This window comes from Zosterops lateralis, assembly GCF_965231275.1.
Source record: "Zosterops lateralis genome assembly, chromosome: 4".
NCBI classification, from domain to species: domain Eukaryota; kingdom Metazoa; phylum Chordata; class Aves; order Passeriformes; family Zosteropidae; genus Zosterops; species Zosterops lateralis.
The window spans coordinates 14,449,615-14,467,393 of NC_139765.1; the positions used below are offsets into that span (position 1 = coordinate 14,449,615).

The following is a 17,779-nucleotide window of genomic DNA, read 5'->3' on the forward strand; positions in this document are numbered from 1 at the left end:
GCCATGAGACAGACTCATAGTCCCACTTCTGAGGGGATGCAACTATGGCACAGAGTAAAACTGCTGCCCGAAGTCTTTCAGGAGTTTGACAGAAGACTGAATAGAAGCTGAGTCTAAGATGATTAATCCTCTCAATCCTATACTTTAGCAGAAAAAAAAAAAAAAAAAAAAAAAAAAAAAAAAAAAAAAAATCCCTGCCACCCACAAAGAAATTGTATTGTATAGGATTTTTAGTGAGGGCTTTCTAACTAAGCATAATAAAAAGGACTGAGGAGAAAGAAAAAAAATACATACATATAACTTCCTGATGTTGAGTTTCATATGCATTTTGGGCTAGTTTATTCCACTTTCCTGACAGCACTTCCCAGAGCTCTCCTAATACTAAAGGAGCGATAAGCAGGCACAAGAGAGCCTTTGCTCTGCTCAAGAGAAGTGTTTTTGAATGCCATTACATTCAAACAGTGCTCCCTATCTGGTGTCCTTCCATCTTTTCAAGAGTGACTGTATTGTTGGCTTTGTTTTTTATCAAGATTCTTATTCTGAATACTGGAAACAAAACAGAAACATCCCTCCAAACAAAATTCTAGGCTTATAGCATTAATTCTGTGAAATGTCTTGCTCTACAAAGGGGAGAACCAAGAAGAGCTGTCAGCTCTCTGCACTAGGAGGGGGAAAAAAAGGCCTGTGAGGAAGAGCTGACCCAGTTCTAAGGGAAGTTGAAGAAAGCAGGGAAAGGGCTCTATGGGAAGCGAGAAGGGAGTACATCTGAAGTCCAAAGTAAGGGTAGCACAGGGAGTTGTGACAGGCCTCAAGCTCTGTGTGTCTATATAGACAGCGGTGGCTCGCTTAAGTTATAACAACAACAGAATAAAAGCTTCATGATGGATCTAATCGCCTATTTTACTAGTTCTACCACCAGATGAAACTCTTGCTCTAAATACTCTAAATATTGGATAATTTTTTTCTTGCTTTTTTTCTGTTACATTTCATTGAACTCCCAACTCCTTTCACAGTATCTTCTAGAAACACTTCAAGTTTTGTACGTTTTCTTTTAAGAGAAGGACAAAAACCTCACCAAGTATTGCCTGTGAGGCCAATTTTTAAGTGACATTTATGCTTAGCTACCTTTTCAAAACATGCTCTATTTATTTTTCAGTCCGCCTTTCTAAATTGGTGATTAAAGATCAATTTATAAAAAAAGAGATTGCTCCCTCATTACTCATCTTGTCCTTCTGCCTATTTCTGGTGATAATTCAGATTTTAGTAGTCATATAGGGATTTCACAAAAAACCCTCCACTTTAATTGGGAAAGAGCAATGGGAAAACAGGACTACAAGTAAAGAATTATTTGAGATAGAATGGTAACTTTAAAAAGGTAATTTTCAGACTTCCCTGCCACTTAAACAAAACCTTAGCAAACACATTTTCTTTGACAAGCTAATGCTAAATCTCCCCTTTCAAAATTCCAGTGTTAATCTGATCCCAAATCAACAGGAGACCAAAGGAGGTAACATGGTCATCTAATAAGGGGATTGTTAGTTCAACATGTATAAAATGCAGTTGCCTGTAACAGCTTTCCCTAGGTGAGGTATGTACATGGCTATACCTATCCACACCAAGGAAACTACATACTTAGCAACTTGCTACAAGAAAAAAAGCAGGTATTTATATTCATTGTGAGCCAGATATCTGAGGTGCTTTTTTATCAAGCAGAACTGCAGATATTTGCTTTGATTGGTAGCAAAGCAATTTCTTTCCAAAGGATGGATAGCATTGAAAATATACACTTCTTACAAACCCCTTTCAAGTCAGCTACTAGTTTTTTCATGCTCATCTCATGCAGAGCAAGTGGAAACTATTTTAAATGCACACTTTTAAAAAAATCTGTACTAAAACGATGATCAAGATCTTTCATGTTGCCTCCAAACAATGTGTTACAAAGGCATGTTCTGAATGAATCTGCTGCCCCCAATTCCTAGAAGGATTTAAGATGCAGCTACCACTCTGTACTCTCACAAACTTATAAGCTACCCAAATTCATGAGGTTACTATGGTATGCACACATCATCTTAACTGTACTTCTGATCCTGGGGTAGATGCCATGTTTTTCAGAAGAATCATAAGGAGAAGAATGGTTCCCCTCCAGGCCTGTGCTAGCCTTTTCTACTGAAGTAGAAACTGACTAATTTATCTTAGGGAAACACCAGATTCCAACACCTTCCCTGGTTTACATTCACAGACACAGAAAAAAAAGGAGGTAGTTTTCTGTTGGATCTTGTGCTGATCTTTTGTATAGATACTATCCACTGGGTAGGTAAAAATTTGGAACATGTTGAAGGTACCAAGACAGATTTTGTTTCTGTACTGATATGTAGGGAAGTAAAATAAAAAGGAATCTCACCTAGTATAAATTATTCCTCCAGAAAAACCTAGGATCCTACAGGCATGTTTTCTGAACCAACAGGTATCTGTTTCTAAGCAATATACTGAGCTGCACCTTTGAGAACTCTGACACAAACCCACAGGTGTAGTTAGGCACCTTCATCCCACGGATACTCCTAAATCTCATTGAAGCAGCAATCAGAACTTAGAGAAATGAGATTTCTAAATGCCTCTCTGTCAGATAAAGTTAATGATCCACAAAACAGCCTCCTTTTAGGCTTCATAAAATGTCTAGTGAGAAGTTAAAATCACAATATGGCCATGGGACCCAAAATGCTCAAAAAGAACAGGTGACACAGGAAAAATGGACTGACTATACTGCAGGAAATGGGGCCAAATGGGTCTAAGGATGGCAGCACTTCCCCCCATAACTGTAGCCGTGATAGCACAGATGAACAATCCTAACAAGATGGATAACACTACCCCAAGGAATAACTAGTTTGAACTGATCTGGCAGACCTGAACAAGAATAAGCCTGGGCAAGGCAATGGTGATGGTTCTGCACTCTCTGCAACTCCCTGTGTGGGTAAGACTTTTCTGTGTGGGATGCCCCATTTCTAGATTCTGCAGGAGACCCAGTAGCATCCTCTTGCTCACTACTGAATACCATACCCTACAGCTTTGGAAACATTCCTCATCACTGCTAGAGCAGATACATAAATAAAGAATGAGAGAGGAAAACAACACTTAAGTCCTGGTTTCATTTTAAGATAAGCCTGCCAAAATGAGGTGAAGCTACCAGGAAGATGGGAAACAGATTTTCTAAAACGATAACAACTTTTGTCCTCCATAACTATTTCCATAGAGATTCCAACAGCTAGATTTTCTTGACTAAGAAAAGAAGTTAGCTCCCCAACTATTCCAACAGCAGAAGCCAAAAAGACCATTATAATCCATCCAGAAATTGTAAAAATTGCCTCTATCTCTTCAAGCTCTCTAAATCTGCTTCCCATTTTAAAAGGTTCAGTTGCCAGACAGCAGTAAACCAAAACATTTTGGAATTCCTGATCTATTTCAAAAACATATTGCTAGTGACAGGTGAACTTCTCCTTGAGTACGTAAATCAGAAGCCACTAGGAACTCCTGACCCTTAAAGTCCTAACAAGAGCAGCAACAGCTTGTTTCCAATGCAGTGTAATTTGTGAAAACTGAAAGTTCAGAGTTTAAACCAAATAAAACCACATAACTCATCTCAAAACATGCAAGAACACTGTACATCTTTTTTTTATATCTGACATTAAAGACTGATACAACCTGAACCACTACTGTGATGCACTTGTTCCAGAGCAATGCTGCAGAGAAAAATGAAGTCTCCAAAATGAGCTGGCAGGATTTTGGTATGGTGTATAACTTTCCCAGTTAGATATCTAATCCAACTGCTTCAGTTCTGCCTAGTCAAACTAGCAGCTTTTACATGGAAGTGAAAAAATCAATTTGTCACTGAAGAGAGGCACGTTCAGTGTATTTTTTACAATATTAAAATAATTAACACATTTCATCTTAACAAAATTCTTGGTGTAACACTGATTTCCATTAACAAAACTGCCTTTTCAAATCTTCTTTTCCTATTATGGGTGTTAGCAGCATTTCTCCTCTTAAAGCATTTGATCATGCTTGAGATTTAAAATGTTTTTATAAATTTTGAAATGCATACTAATTGAAGCATACAGGCACCATTACCAGTAATAGCCTTGCAGCTTGGCAAAAGCAGATTCAGAATTTCTTCTGTGTTGCATTGTAACAGAACATTTGCAGATGGTGTAAACTATATCGGGTCAGAATATTCAGAAAAAAATGTAACACAAAAAACCCCCGACCCACTCACCACTCTTCTGCAGGAAGAGATGTTCCCTAAAAAGTACTAATTTAAACTTCCACTTTCAAGACAAGAGTCACATGTTATTCAGGGCTTTCTTTGGATTCTGTGTTGTATCTGCTCACTTCTGCTGACCACAATAAAGTTTTGACTGTGTTCAGCCTTAAAGCTAAGTTTATCTTTCCAAGTGTTTCCCACATGAATAGCATTACTAAATGAAGGATCTAAAGCTTTTGCTCAAATATAATGACCTCAAATGAAGTAAAAAAACCCAAAGCCCCCAAAACAGACCACCACAGCTTGAGTAGATTCAAATCAAATACACTCCTGAGTAACTAATTCCAATCAATAAACTAGGCAAAAATGACACCTGATGACCTCAAGAAGATTTTTGCTTGTTTTGAAGTGACTTTTCCCACGTCTCTTACGTGACATTACAGTCCTTGTGCCAGCTGCTCCTAGGGCACGAGTTACCAACAGAGACTCTGTGCTGGGAACATTCAATGCCAGTGTTAGGAAGTGAGTCTTTGTTCCCTCAGTAAACCTTACTGGAGCTGGTAGGAACTGGGAACAATCACCTTGCACTCACAGGACACACCAGCAGACAGACACACAGGCACACGCCTTCACATTTTGTTTCAGTGCACTGGAAACCCACCGTATCCCCCTGCTTGGATGGGTGTTTTTGGAGAAGCACAAGCATATAGACTAAAATCCTCTGTCTGGAAGCCAGCCCGGTTCAATGAGGGCTCAGATGCACTGCGGTGAATTTTTGGCAATGACCGGGCCAGAAGCTCAATGGAGGCAAGAATCTAAAACCACAAAAAAATAAGTGATGAAACCTGTTGTTCCAAAGCTGTAACTATCTCTTAAAACCAAAACATTATATCAAGTAACTACAGAAAAATATTTAAACACATATTAAAAAAAGGATTTTTAAAATATGGCTTATTGCACTCTACTCATGATGTTTATATCTTAAGGAAGCTGAAAAGGACAGTTGAGGGATTTCCCCCTTTTTAAAGACATATTGATTCCCTCTAACCACAGTGAAAACACCTGCTTTTCATTTGGGCTCCTTGTCTATGCCATAGTACCTCTACCTGCTGCCACTGCTGCAAACAAAGCCAGCTCTGCCAGCATTTCGCTTCACAACATTTACCAAAAAGTCAGCAGGGGGAGCTCCTTATCTTTTGAAAATGATTTGGTTACATCCAAAACAGAAAAACCTCAGATTTTTGCCCTCCTCCCCCTCAAGCTTTTTGAACCCAAATCCTCCCAGCACTATATCAGGCATGATACAAATCAGGTTCTGTGGCAGAACTATCCATTTCCCTTTATGAAGCTTGGGGGAGAGCAAGGAGGGCAGTAAACACTTCTGAGCACATACACCAAGTACTAATTTGTGTGTCTAACTGTGACTATTACTTTTATTATCTCCCAGCTGAAACTTTCTCCAACATGTAAATACTTTTCCAAATACACAGGTGATTTTAATCCCTGCATTTTGAAATTAAAATGAGCATTTCTAATTAAACAGAACTAATCAGGTACTGAACCAGGTCTCTTATGAAATCCTGCCATAGCACTAATAAAAAAAATTTGGAACTGGCCAGTGAGTTCACAACTTTGAATTGTAAAGTCTGTTGAGAGCTAAAGATGAGCATTTCTCACCTGTGGAAAAAGGGGTCTCTCATCTCTTTTCTTTTTTAAGCACTCTGCCATTAGTCTCTTCATAGCTTTTGGACAGTTGCTACGTACTTTGCTGAGGTCTGGAGATAGGTATCCTCGTCCCACCATGAAAATTATCTTTATTTAAGGGGAAAAAAGATGAAAGAGGAAGAATCTGAGTTGATAAAATCAACAGTAACAAAAGGTGAATATTTTGCTAGACTACTTTGGTTGCAGCAGCAAGTTTTCTGCTCCCAGGAAACATTATCTGTTATTGAAATTGACAAATTTCTTATAGTAATGCTTGCTAACCTATTCAGTACAGAGAAAAAATTAGATCTTTCCTCCTCCTCAGAGAGATTTCTGTGAAGCTTGAACACAAGTAAATGGTTACCATTTATAGCAATAACCATCTAAGAAATGGTTCTTCAGTGTCAAAAACTGACAAAAACAAGAACAAGCAACCCTGTGGCAGAACAGAATGTCTAAAAATAAATATTCTGCAAAAAAAATACTCTGTTTTATATTACAAATCAACAATAACTTCCAATTGAAAAGTATTTTAAGAAACATATGGACTTTGAATACTAAAACCCTTTACCTTCTGAGAATTGATTCCATCATACACTTTTCCAACACAAAAGCTTATTCTTGACATTTGACCACCTCCCCCACTCTCACAAAAAAAAAAAAAAGAAAAAAAGCCCTCAAAAGAAAAAGGAAACTGCCTCTTCTCTGTAGAAGAGGAGGCAGACAGGCTTGGTATTTTTACAGTAATTCATTCAACATGGAAGGCTTTTTTCGCCCAAGGCTAAAACTTAAGCATAAAACAAAGTAAACTGATAGGAAGCAGGAAAACAAAACATAGATATGGTTAATCATCTCTTGTATATTAAAAAAAGCCATCAAACATCATCATTTCAAGCCAAGGTTAGCTGCAACATGGTTTGAGTACTGCAGTAGCACTGACACTAAAAAGCCCCTCCAAACCAGCTAATCAAAGATCCATTCATGCTGCAGCAGTAATCACTGCCTTTTCTGAGTACTCAGACAACCCAGCAGGTGTATCACACCTTCTCTCTAATGAAGTGTAACTATTTCATATCTTCACACTGGGAAAAAAAAACCAACCCAACAGAAAACCCTCACATCTCAAGCATGCTGTATATGTTATTTATACTAACACAATCCTGGACCTTTTTTTAACTTTCTGCTTTAGTCACATCTGTGTTGGGATCAAGGAGGAACAGAAAATTCCCATATGGTTTCTTTAGAAATCCCCATGTGCCAGAGCAGAATTTCGTAGTAGAGACTTGTGTACTGCATACCTTACCTCTGCTGCAATCAAATTACCATTCTCTAGCAGTTGGTATTTTCTAAATAATGGCACACATTGAAATTATTCAAAATTCATTACTATTTATGTTTCAAATAGTTTAATTACAAATAATAAAGGTGCTAATCGTTTATTTTAGACCACAGAAAAGAGAGTATCACTACAAGAACAGTCTAGAAAAATCTGTTAAAAGTGAGAGAAACACTCTGAGGTACAAGAACGACACTTTGCTCACTAAGAATCTTGGTTGTGTCATAGTAGCCTATGTAGATGCACCAGAGAGTGAGGAATATTTACAACTTTTCATATAACAGACAAGGAGTGACAAAACTCAAGACATTAGATCACATATGTTGGCTTCGCTTGCACTTTAAAATTTGTTTCAGCACTTCATTGTAAGCACCCACATGACAGGGTGCTTACATTCATCTTTCAGATCTCAAAAGGTAAAAGCTAGACAAGGCCAAATACTGTTTTTAGAAGACTGGATCCATCTGGCCAAGAATCCAGACATTTCCCTTCAAAAGGCAAAACCAAAATTATAAAAAAGGAAAAAAGAAACTAAGAGGAGTCAACTCCAAATTTGATCAATTGGGATGAAGTGTTCTGGCAGATAGCGAAGCAAGTCTTATAAAATGGCATTCACAGATGAACGTTGCTATGGTTTCAATTCTCAAGTACTGACAGTGAAAAAACAAGGGATGAGGACACAGAAGCAACAAATACATCACTGCTCAGACACAGAATAGTTTACACTGAAGTTCTTGATGCATAAATACTATTTGCAGGTTAGACAGAAATAATGGATCAGGTATGCCTTTCCAAACAGGCCCATCATGTGGAGATATATTACCCTACACACCCTGTGGGTGTGTGGGATCATTAAGACTTAAGGAATATTTGCTCACAAATAAGTAATCTTCTTACAGGATCTCCAGACTCTGGAAAGTTACACAGTCCTACAAGCAGGATTTGAGAAATGCTGATACTCTGTAATTTAGTTAGAAGGTGCATGCTCTCTCAAAGTTGAAATGAATTTAAAACATTCAGTGACTGCTCTTCTGTTTTGCCACTCCTGTAGCTGCACTATTTATTATTCACTGCAAGTGGAGGGGCAGGGGGAACAAGAAGAATAATTGAACACATACATGGGGGATCATTTCGCCTTTGCAGAACTGTTCTAAACTAGATTACTATTAAGTAATCTGCTTTCTCCCTAATAAGTATCCTGGCAACCAGTTCAGAAGCTGAAAATCTATATTTAAAATAAAAAGAACACAAAAAATACCTCGAGAACTAAATAAATTGTTGTCATGTGGCTAAGGCAGATCTAGAAAATGCAGAAATGTCATCTCGCAGCATCATAATCAGAAACATTAAACACAGAGAACATCAGAAAGTTCACCACACAAGGCTGAATCAATCTCTGTTTCAGACCACACTTGACAGAAGTCAGTGCCTCCCCTTACCTGGTCCCTGTTGTTGATGTTGGAATATGGCAACTGTCCCGTCATCAATTCATAGAGAACAATCCCAAATGCATACACATCTGACTGAAAACTATATGGGTTCTTATCTTGCATCCTAATAACTTCTGGTGCCTGTATCAGAAAAGGCAAGAATTAGGTTTTATTTCTCTACATTGTGCTGCACCTCACCTACCAGGAAAAAAACATGGACTTGGTCCAGGGTACAGGTGCAAGGCCCACTCTTGCCTTCAGGTGTTACTGGTTCCTAATATAGCGTGAATGCTGACATGAATCTCAAAATTCATTGCTTCATTTTAGCTTGGTGATCCCTTTTATTCCTCCATGACAGAGCAAAATGACCTTGGCAAGGCTGAGAAGGTATTTGGAAACCAGAATTCTAATGACATTGAAAATAATGCCAGCTAGAAGAGCTTTAAGTTTTTCCAGGGAGAAAAGGAGGAAATAGAGCTGCACGTAAGATTGCAGTATGAAGCAACTCTTCTTGAATCCTTAAAACTTAAGAGCATCTTACTTTTTGCTGAGCTAGTTCCTCTACTCTTTTGCAGGATGTTTTGCAAGGCTTTTCTCACCTTTTCCTCAACCCTAGATTAATGATACTCATTTTCCTTAGCCACTACTTTCATTTTAGTATAAACCTCAGAATAAAAGATGGAGACACTAAAGTTTTTCTGCTGACTACTGGAAAACACATACTTAGAGAAGAATTGAAAAACATTCATTTACTACTTCGTATCACTGCTTGTCTTTTCCAGCTTAAGCCAGCTTTTATATGTCAGTGTGCCAGAGGAATAGGAGTAGGAAGTTTGGCCAAAGGTAAATAAATTGGTTGAAACAAGGTCATCACTTCCCCCCCTTGCTTACCATCCATAGAATGGAACCAGACAACTGTTCAAACTGTTGGGACCCGCTCCATCGTGATTTCACTGTAGCTAGACCAAAATCACCTATTTTTACTGTGAGGTCTTCATGAAGAAAAATATCTAAGGGTGGAATGTTAAGGGAAAACAAACAGTGCTGGCCTTGTCCTAAAAGAACAAAAAACAAATTTGCAATGTGAACATGACAATTTTAACCATTCACCATCACTGAAGAAGGTTTCCACATGACAGGTTTTAAGCAGCCATCATGGTGTATGTAAGGGTTACGTAAGTAATGCCTGGGCCAGAGCTGAACAGACCATGGCCAGGTGGCTTTCATGAAGTGCCAAGTATGAGAAAAGCTGAAAATACTCCATGAGCCAACTCACGTAATCTTTGATTACATGAAGAAACCAAAGGATGCAGAAAGCTTTGTGATACCAACTAAAACTTGCTATGTTATTGCAATCAAATCAAAAGAAGCAGCAAGCATCTCCTATTTTGTTATTAGTGATACTACTCCTTCTCAGTGAAATTTCTATTTGGCAAATATTCACAAATGAACAGCTTTTCACATCAGTAAGTTCATTTCTGGCAGAAAAAATCCCCCAAAAAGAACAAACAAAAAAACCACCAGGAATGCTTTCACATTCCAAAATCGCATCTCTGGGAAAGGATACTATTACTCTTGAGGTCTCTGTGGATGATTGACTTGGCATGCAAATAACTGAAAAGGAATATCACAGATTAGGTGGGTTAGGTAACAGTTCACCAATCAACAACTCAAAATTCACTGTAGTACTGAAACTTAAATTCTGTTGACATTCAAACTGTCAACATTTATGCAGACAGTAAAACTTCAGTTCCCCATGACAGTTTCTGCAACATTCACAGGAAAAAATAAAATAAAGCTTAGATTTCCAGCTCAAATCTGATGCTACTGATGAATAACAATTATGCCCCAACTTCTGCTTTTCAATTCTAACTCAGTATTCCCAGTAAAAAGAACTTCAGTGATTTTTTTCATGCAATTCCATGCTGAAAGTTCTGCCTCCCAGCCTTAATGGGGACTGTCAAGACTTTGAGATAGTCAGAGCTTTAGATAAAGTGTTTCTAAATTGCAGGAGCTAAATGTGCTTCCCAATCTCAGTGCGTACTCGGGCACACTGACTTGCTTTTTAGTAGAGGAGTGGAAAAAAGATCCTCTGATTGCAGCCTGGATAAACAGATGGCAGGGAACACAGAGGAAAGTACTTTCCCCACAGCAGATACAGCCTGAATTAGTCTCCCATGGCTCTTTGTTTAGTCGATGAGATTGGCACAAAACTGCTGGAAAAGCCCCAGTTTGTGTCTCTGCTTTCAATTGTGTTCACAAAACAGCTTCTGCATCTCCCCTACCTACAGATGGAGCCTGGGGAGATGCACAGGATAACAGAAGGCTACGGTTGGTTGCTGCGAACACCTCCACGCCTCTTGACTGAAAATGTAATGGAATACTGAGTAGAAAAATGGCACAATGAACTGCAATAATCATAGTGGTTTTTCAGCTGAAGTGTGATTTCTCTGGTCTTACAGTGTTATGATTTTGACACACAGTATTTGGCTAGTTTGGTAAATTCTAACTCGATGGCCCTCTGTGTGAATAAGGATTATTTACAATCCTTACAACAAAATAGGTATGTTCTCTTCAGATGTTGAAACTTATTATTCAGACAGCTCTGATACTTTTGCCAGATGCTTTGATGACTGAAATAGGACCCTGGGCTCAGCAAAGTGAGCAGAGAGCTGGCCTTATTTGCCAATGTCAGCCAGAGTGTGAAGGGGATAAGTAAACATTGCCCCAGTGCTCATTTGCAGACAAGTAATTCAATACTTACTCCATGCCTTGAGCAGTCTGTCGTGCAATATCAATTAGCTTGATCATTTCAAATTTGGTCTCAATGATGTGTAGATGGTGATACAAACTGGACCCTTCACACCATTGTGTAACAATAGCCAACTGGGGTTTTGTTGAATAACCCATGAAAAGCAGGATATTCACATGTCGTGTTTTCCTGTTTACAAAAAAGTAAGAATCAAGGAGGAAATCAGATCAGGAAATCAGGAAAACCCAGGCAGATCTACCACAGTCTACACATGTATTTCCAAACAGAAGGTGTTGGGTTTTTTACTATGATAACATGATAACCACTTGCTAGATTAATTTAATTAATTTAATGAATTATTCCTGAAGTTAGCCTTTCTTACCATACTGACATGGAATAACTACTCTGGGGTAAGTGAAAAAATTAATATGGGATCACAGCATGTGAACCTTTGTCCTTGCAGCAGTGTGGACTAGGACAGTTTGATGATACGTGACTGTGCCTTTTTCAGGTTCAAGAATTTGTTAAGTGAAGCTGAGAGTAACTGCTGAGGAAACAAAAAATCAACAGCTTCTTGCAAATCCTACCATAAAGCCAAGTAATGATGAATCATAATGGAGAAGGCACAAGCATAGGTAAATCTGGCTTGTCTGGTCAAAAGACAGAACAAATGATTACGTATGTTCTGGAAAAACAAACAAACAAACAAACAGGCTGGGCTCCATCTATGGGACTATCAGCAGAAAGCTGGACTAAGATGTTTGATTTCATTAAGTTCTGGCAGAATTCTGTCAAGAAAATGAAGTGATACCCAAAGTAGCACACCCCAGAAAGCCTCTACTTCCACTAAAATGAGCTTAGAGTTTCTGGAACTAACATTTTCCTAGGGTAAAAGGGACCATTCCCTTTCACCATGTAGCTTATTTAGGATGTTTCTGTGGCATAGGTTCCCAGCCGAACATGTCAGGTTTCCAGGGACAAAAGCCTTCTTGCTATTTTTTTTCTTAAAACAGAATTATGCTTGACACTGCTCAAGACTGTACTTCAATGTAATGTTTCTTCACAATATATATTCTATTATATAATGCCGATGGATCATCTTTTAAGAGCTGAACTCAAACCAAATACCTCCTCTGAGATAGCAAAAGCAGTAGACATGAGAAAAGGAAATCAAGAAGTGACTTAATGAGGATTACATTAAAAAAAACAAAACTCAGAGAAATTAACATTACCGAACAGAAACTATTGAACAACAGATAATATGGGCAGGACTGTAGCTGAAAACCCGACCATTAGTCATGCTCTCCTTCAATTTCAAAATGTGCATGAGAGGAGAGAAAGGCCTACAGCTCACACTTAGGCTTGACTGTGCCCTGGGGATAGTAAATTAGCAAAAACTAGATCTGAGTGTTTGAACATATATGTATACACAACATAGGTGTGCAGACAAAGACATACAGTGGGTACAAAGAAATATTTTAAAATGGTTATTTTTTCATCACGTAGGAGTGAGTCCAATGTGTTCTAATGGAGATCTAAAATTCAGTGATTAATGAAGCACAAATCTACACATGTTATTTCATGCCATTAAAAATAGTCTTACCTGAGCACTCCTACTTCATTTTTGAAAGCCTGTAATTGTTGAGGTGTGGGTGCCGTAACATTCAACATTTTAACTGCCACATCACCTTTAAGACAGTAATTTTTAGTAAGTGCCATTGATACATATTTCTCTCTTGAGAAAATGCTATACAGAGCATCAGAAATTTTGGGATACACAGTTTTTTAGCTTGCATGAAAGAAATCACTACGATTTTAAAATAAGTCAATATTCACTAAAATGTAGAAATACTATTCTTACTTTACTCTGAGAAATCATAACCACACCAAAGCTACTGAAACTACACATCTGAAATCCCTATTCATCAACATGGATATTTCTGCCTTTCTAATGTTTCATTTTTATTCTAATAATTTTTCAGTTCAGAAGAACATGGAAGAGTTGGAAGAGTCTAAGCAATATGAAGTTATGCTCATTATTTAGCACACTACTTAATAATTTAAAAATCATATTTACTGCCTTTCACTGTATTCTCCCCATTATGTCCACATCTTTCTTGTTCTGAGGAGCCCAGAACTGGACCCAGCATTCCAGGTGTGGCCTCACCAGTGCTGAGGAGAAGAATTGCCTCCCTGAACCTTCTGGCAATGCCTACTGCAGCCAGGAGCCCCATCCTCCCTCTCTGTGACATGGGCACACTGCTGTCTCCCGTTCAGCCACTAGAATCCCAGGTGTGTTTCTGGGAAGCTGCTGTCCAGCTGGGTGTGCCCTGTCAAGCACTGTGACCTCCTCAAGAATAGCTGTTTGCCATGATGGCCACATACCATGCCACTTTCCTTTGTAGACTGTTCCAAATGATCCAGATCCTATCCTCTGTCCAACTGTGATCTGTCCATCTGGTATCTCCCAATCATCACTTGAATCCCGTCGACCAAGAGTTTTCTTTATATATGTGCAAAAATAATAAAAAGGAAGAAAACAAGTGGATTAATGTCTCCAAAAACAGCTCCTTTGTTAAAAAGTTCTCACCAGTGTTTCCCATCGTTAATGTCTTAAAAATAAGTTCTTTTTCAGATGTTGTCTTTTGGCTTTTAAAGTTAGCTCTACACAAACATAGGTAGGCCAAATTATTATCTGGCATGAAACAGTTGCAACAGCTTTCTGGCAGTGTTAAAACCAGAAAATACTAAGAAATGCTTACCAAAAAAAAAGTGGTATCTGATTTTAAATTCTTAATCATATTACTAAAGTGTGAACTAAAAATTAAAAATGGATGTTTTTATGTTTTCATGTATTGTTACATAGGAAATTGTTACATACATTTATTACTTTCATCAAAGTTTATAAATCACAGTGGGAAAAGTTAAGATGTTATATGAAGGGAAAGTGGCATTACAATATGAGGCACTCCAGTAAAAGTGAGTTTAGTAAATTATTTAATTTTTTTATGTATCAGTCCCACAATTAAATACTGGTTTAAAGTGGTTTTAAAGTGTTTATCTCACTGTATTATTTATCGGCTTCAAGTCCTTGATCATTGCCATATTTGTTATCAAAATAATTTAGAAAAACTGGATGAAAGAAAAGTGAGAGGAATATGGTTGTGTAATATTTCTACAAAAGAAAATAGCTGCTCTTTCCCTTACCATTCTATTTCTGTCTTCTGAGGATGAGGATGATTTCCTTTCCCGTTGGGGTCCTGGTGATTTCTGTAACGCTTTCACATTGGTTAGTGACCCGGGCAAAGAAGCGGGAGGTGTTGCAGACAAGCCTGCAGCTGAGCCTGAATTTCAGAAATAGGATAGTTTTATGTGTAAGAATCCAGCTTACAAGAATGTAGTGATATTAGGTGCAAGAATTGTGTTTAAGATGCAGTATCTCTAAACATCAATGTGAATGTTAAGAGAGAACAAACATATACAGGAATATTGTCCTGATATTAAATCAGTGCTCAAGTCTCAGATTTCAGGAAGAGACAAGTCTATAGCAAACATCCCTGTATAGTCCCCAGTCTCTTGTTCATGAATTAACAAAAGGATAATGTCTTTTTAAGTAAGGAAAAAATACTTTAAAATGTATTTTTAAAATTCCTTCAGTTTCTTTAAGAAGAACAGTAGCACTTCAGTTAGCAGCAGCTACCTCTGATATTTCTTGTAGCTAAGCTTTTAGGAACCCAACAAATAGCTGAACTACTGTACTTTAGAATCAAAATAGACTAAATGCAAGTAATTGAAATGTTTTCTGGTTGAGTCTCCAAGTGCCACCTGAAAATCATTTGGCTGTTTTAAAGCTGTTAGCAGAGAACTATTATTTAAAAATAAATATTAGACTTCAGAAAGGATTAAAAAAGAACAAGTACTTTAGTTAGCTATTTGAAGCATATTCTAGGAAACAGAAGAAGAACAGTATGCCTGTAGCCTGTAGGTTATCTGAACAAATCTATGCAGGAAAATGTTACTAGGAGAGCTGTTTCAGAGCCCCAGTGGCCCTTTTCAAATAGAGCACTTCACCTAGACACTGCTTTTTAAAACACATCACAATTATTCCTAACAAGGTTATGCTGACCCTTCCAATGCAAAGGACATAAAATAGGGTCAACTGTTAACTAAATTCATGCTGCTCTGCTAAACAATGTATGTCACTGAACAAGACCTCTAACATTCCACTGCATTCCCTCACATCAGTGCTCTGGGAAGTGGTGGAAGACAATACTCCTCATATTCTCTTAGAAGCTCCCCTCTTTAGCAAAAATTGTCTCCTAATGGCAACTAGAGTTCAAAAAGTGACTTTGTGGCATTTGAAATAGTTGCTTAAATTCAGTCACTCAGTGCATGCTAGTTCCTCCAACTATATGTATCCATCACTAGACTTGGTAAGCTAAAAGCTACGCACTTGGAAATGAATGCACAAAATAATACACCAACAGATACAAAATGGGACAGAGCATCTGTAAACTCTGTACTAAAGCAACAACAATGATGCATATTGGGCATCCTAACTACTTTTATAGGCAGCTGGAAGCCAGTGGCTTGAAGGACGGACTTGTGTTCATATTATGGCCACTACACTGTCATTTATTTATTATATGATTCATCCGAAATCAAACATACATGAAATTAAATGTATTCTGTTCCCAGAAAATGAGCAATTTTCCAAGTTTACTGGGCTACAGATTTTCTCTGCAATAGCAAAGATCTGGGATGCATTTTCTTTGAGGTAACTAAAATCCTCTATTTAAATTTTAATACCGCAATATGGGAACACTAGCACAATATTCACCCTTCACCAAAAATGCTTACAGCACATGGCAGAACACTGTAGTTAATCTGTTCATAATAATACCAGATGGCCTGTTTTCCAAGTTATTAGAGTAGAATACTTCAGATAATGCTGGATTTAAGTAAATAGTTTGGACTCTGAAACCATATGTAACGTATTTCATTCTGTAGCGAGTTTGCTTGTTGGGAACTCTGTCTTCTTACAAAGACTTCTGGAAGATCTTTACAAGTTCAAAAGGTGAACTGCTCTTGATATATTCTGAAATAAAAGTCTTTGAAACAGCCAAGATGGTAGCATTTGAAAACGACACTACATGCACTGAACTAACCATTTCTACACGTGTTATATAGAGACACAAGTATAAACATTTCATGCTATTACTCAATAGTTGGTTTCTCTAGCATATGAAATCCCACTGAGATTTTTGGGGACTTTGTGCAATACAACAGATCCATTGACACCTTAAGGCCTGAATTACCTCCATGGTCAATGACATGAAAATCTAAGCGTCTCATCTTACCTAGTACAGGACAGAAATACTGCTTCAGTCAAATTTACTAACTAAATAAAAACTATTAAAACCATCTAAAGCCCCGATGTGGTGTCAATAGCGCATTGTCAAAATGAAGTATTTGTTGAAAGCTGACATGACACATTACTCGAAAAGCTTGAGACCTAACAAGATATCAATGGAAATGTTTGTAATTCACATTTGATTTCCTATATCACTTTTCAAAACAAAGAATATTAAATGTAGAAGACTGTTATAGGACTGAACTGACTTAAACTGAACAGTCAAGGAAATTCTAAGTTAAGGATATAATTTTATCTTCAAAATCACTGCAATGCAATCCAATGACCTTTGTTTAGAAAAATTATGTTAAGGTCCACAGAAAAACCTCAACTATGAAATTCCTTGCTTTTGAAGTTTTAAGTCAGACTTCATTTATAATCATTTTCAAGCATGTAAAGGTGAAAGTGAGTATGTGTGAAAAGCACATTCAAAGCATTCCAGCCAGGCCAAGCAAAAAACAGAGGTGTTTTGATAAACTCACACACTTACATACACACGGTGTGAGGGTGAGGCACAAACAGCATCTGTGGTTTTACTTATTTTGTTTGGGTGAAAACAAGAAAGAAGAGCCCAACTACCTCTGAACACTGGGCCAGGCTCAAAATCAAACACTATTTCACTGGGGACAGAATGAAGGAGGGGACTGGGAGTCCGGGATTGGTATTTCCGAAGACAGCGCATCAGCTGGTTCAAAGGGGCTGTTAGAGAGAAAGAGACGGGCAGGCAGAGACAGAAAGACAGACACATAGAAGAAATGAAAGAAGTCATGGGAAATAACTAGGATGCTCTGACTCCTAATCATAGATTGCTTCTGTACTTTGAAGGAAAAAAAGTCAATTCCCAAGAATATGGTTTCAGGATGGGAAATAGCCAATTGTTTTCAGATGC

General features: G+C 37.8%; 1 protein-coding gene across 1 annotated transcript in view; it reads right to left on the reverse strand.

Moving 5' to 3' along the window:
• The window catches only part of BRAF (B-Raf proto-oncogene, serine/threonine kinase), an 82,979-nt gene that overhangs the window by 9,170 nt on the left and 56,030 nt on the right, over nucleotides 1-17,779 (reverse strand). The window contains exons 10-18 of the mRNA XM_083860495.1: nucleotides 14,685-14,821; nucleotides 13,863-13,980; nucleotides 13,081-13,165; nucleotides 11,490-11,666; nucleotides 10,293-10,339; nucleotides 9,617-9,735; nucleotides 8,735-8,866; nucleotides 5,933-6,067; nucleotides 4,917-5,070 (exon numbers count right to left, since the gene is read on the reverse strand). Of these exons, the coding sequence (XP_083716621.1) occupies nucleotides 4,917-5,070; nucleotides 5,933-6,067; nucleotides 8,735-8,866; nucleotides 9,617-9,735; nucleotides 10,293-10,339; nucleotides 11,490-11,666; nucleotides 13,081-13,165; nucleotides 13,863-13,980; nucleotides 14,685-14,821 (1,104 nt within the window). The remainder of the gene's footprint in view (nucleotides 1-4,916; nucleotides 5,071-5,932; nucleotides 6,068-8,734; nucleotides 8,867-9,616; nucleotides 9,736-10,292; nucleotides 10,340-11,489; nucleotides 11,667-13,080; nucleotides 13,166-13,862; nucleotides 13,981-14,684; nucleotides 14,822-17,779) is intronic.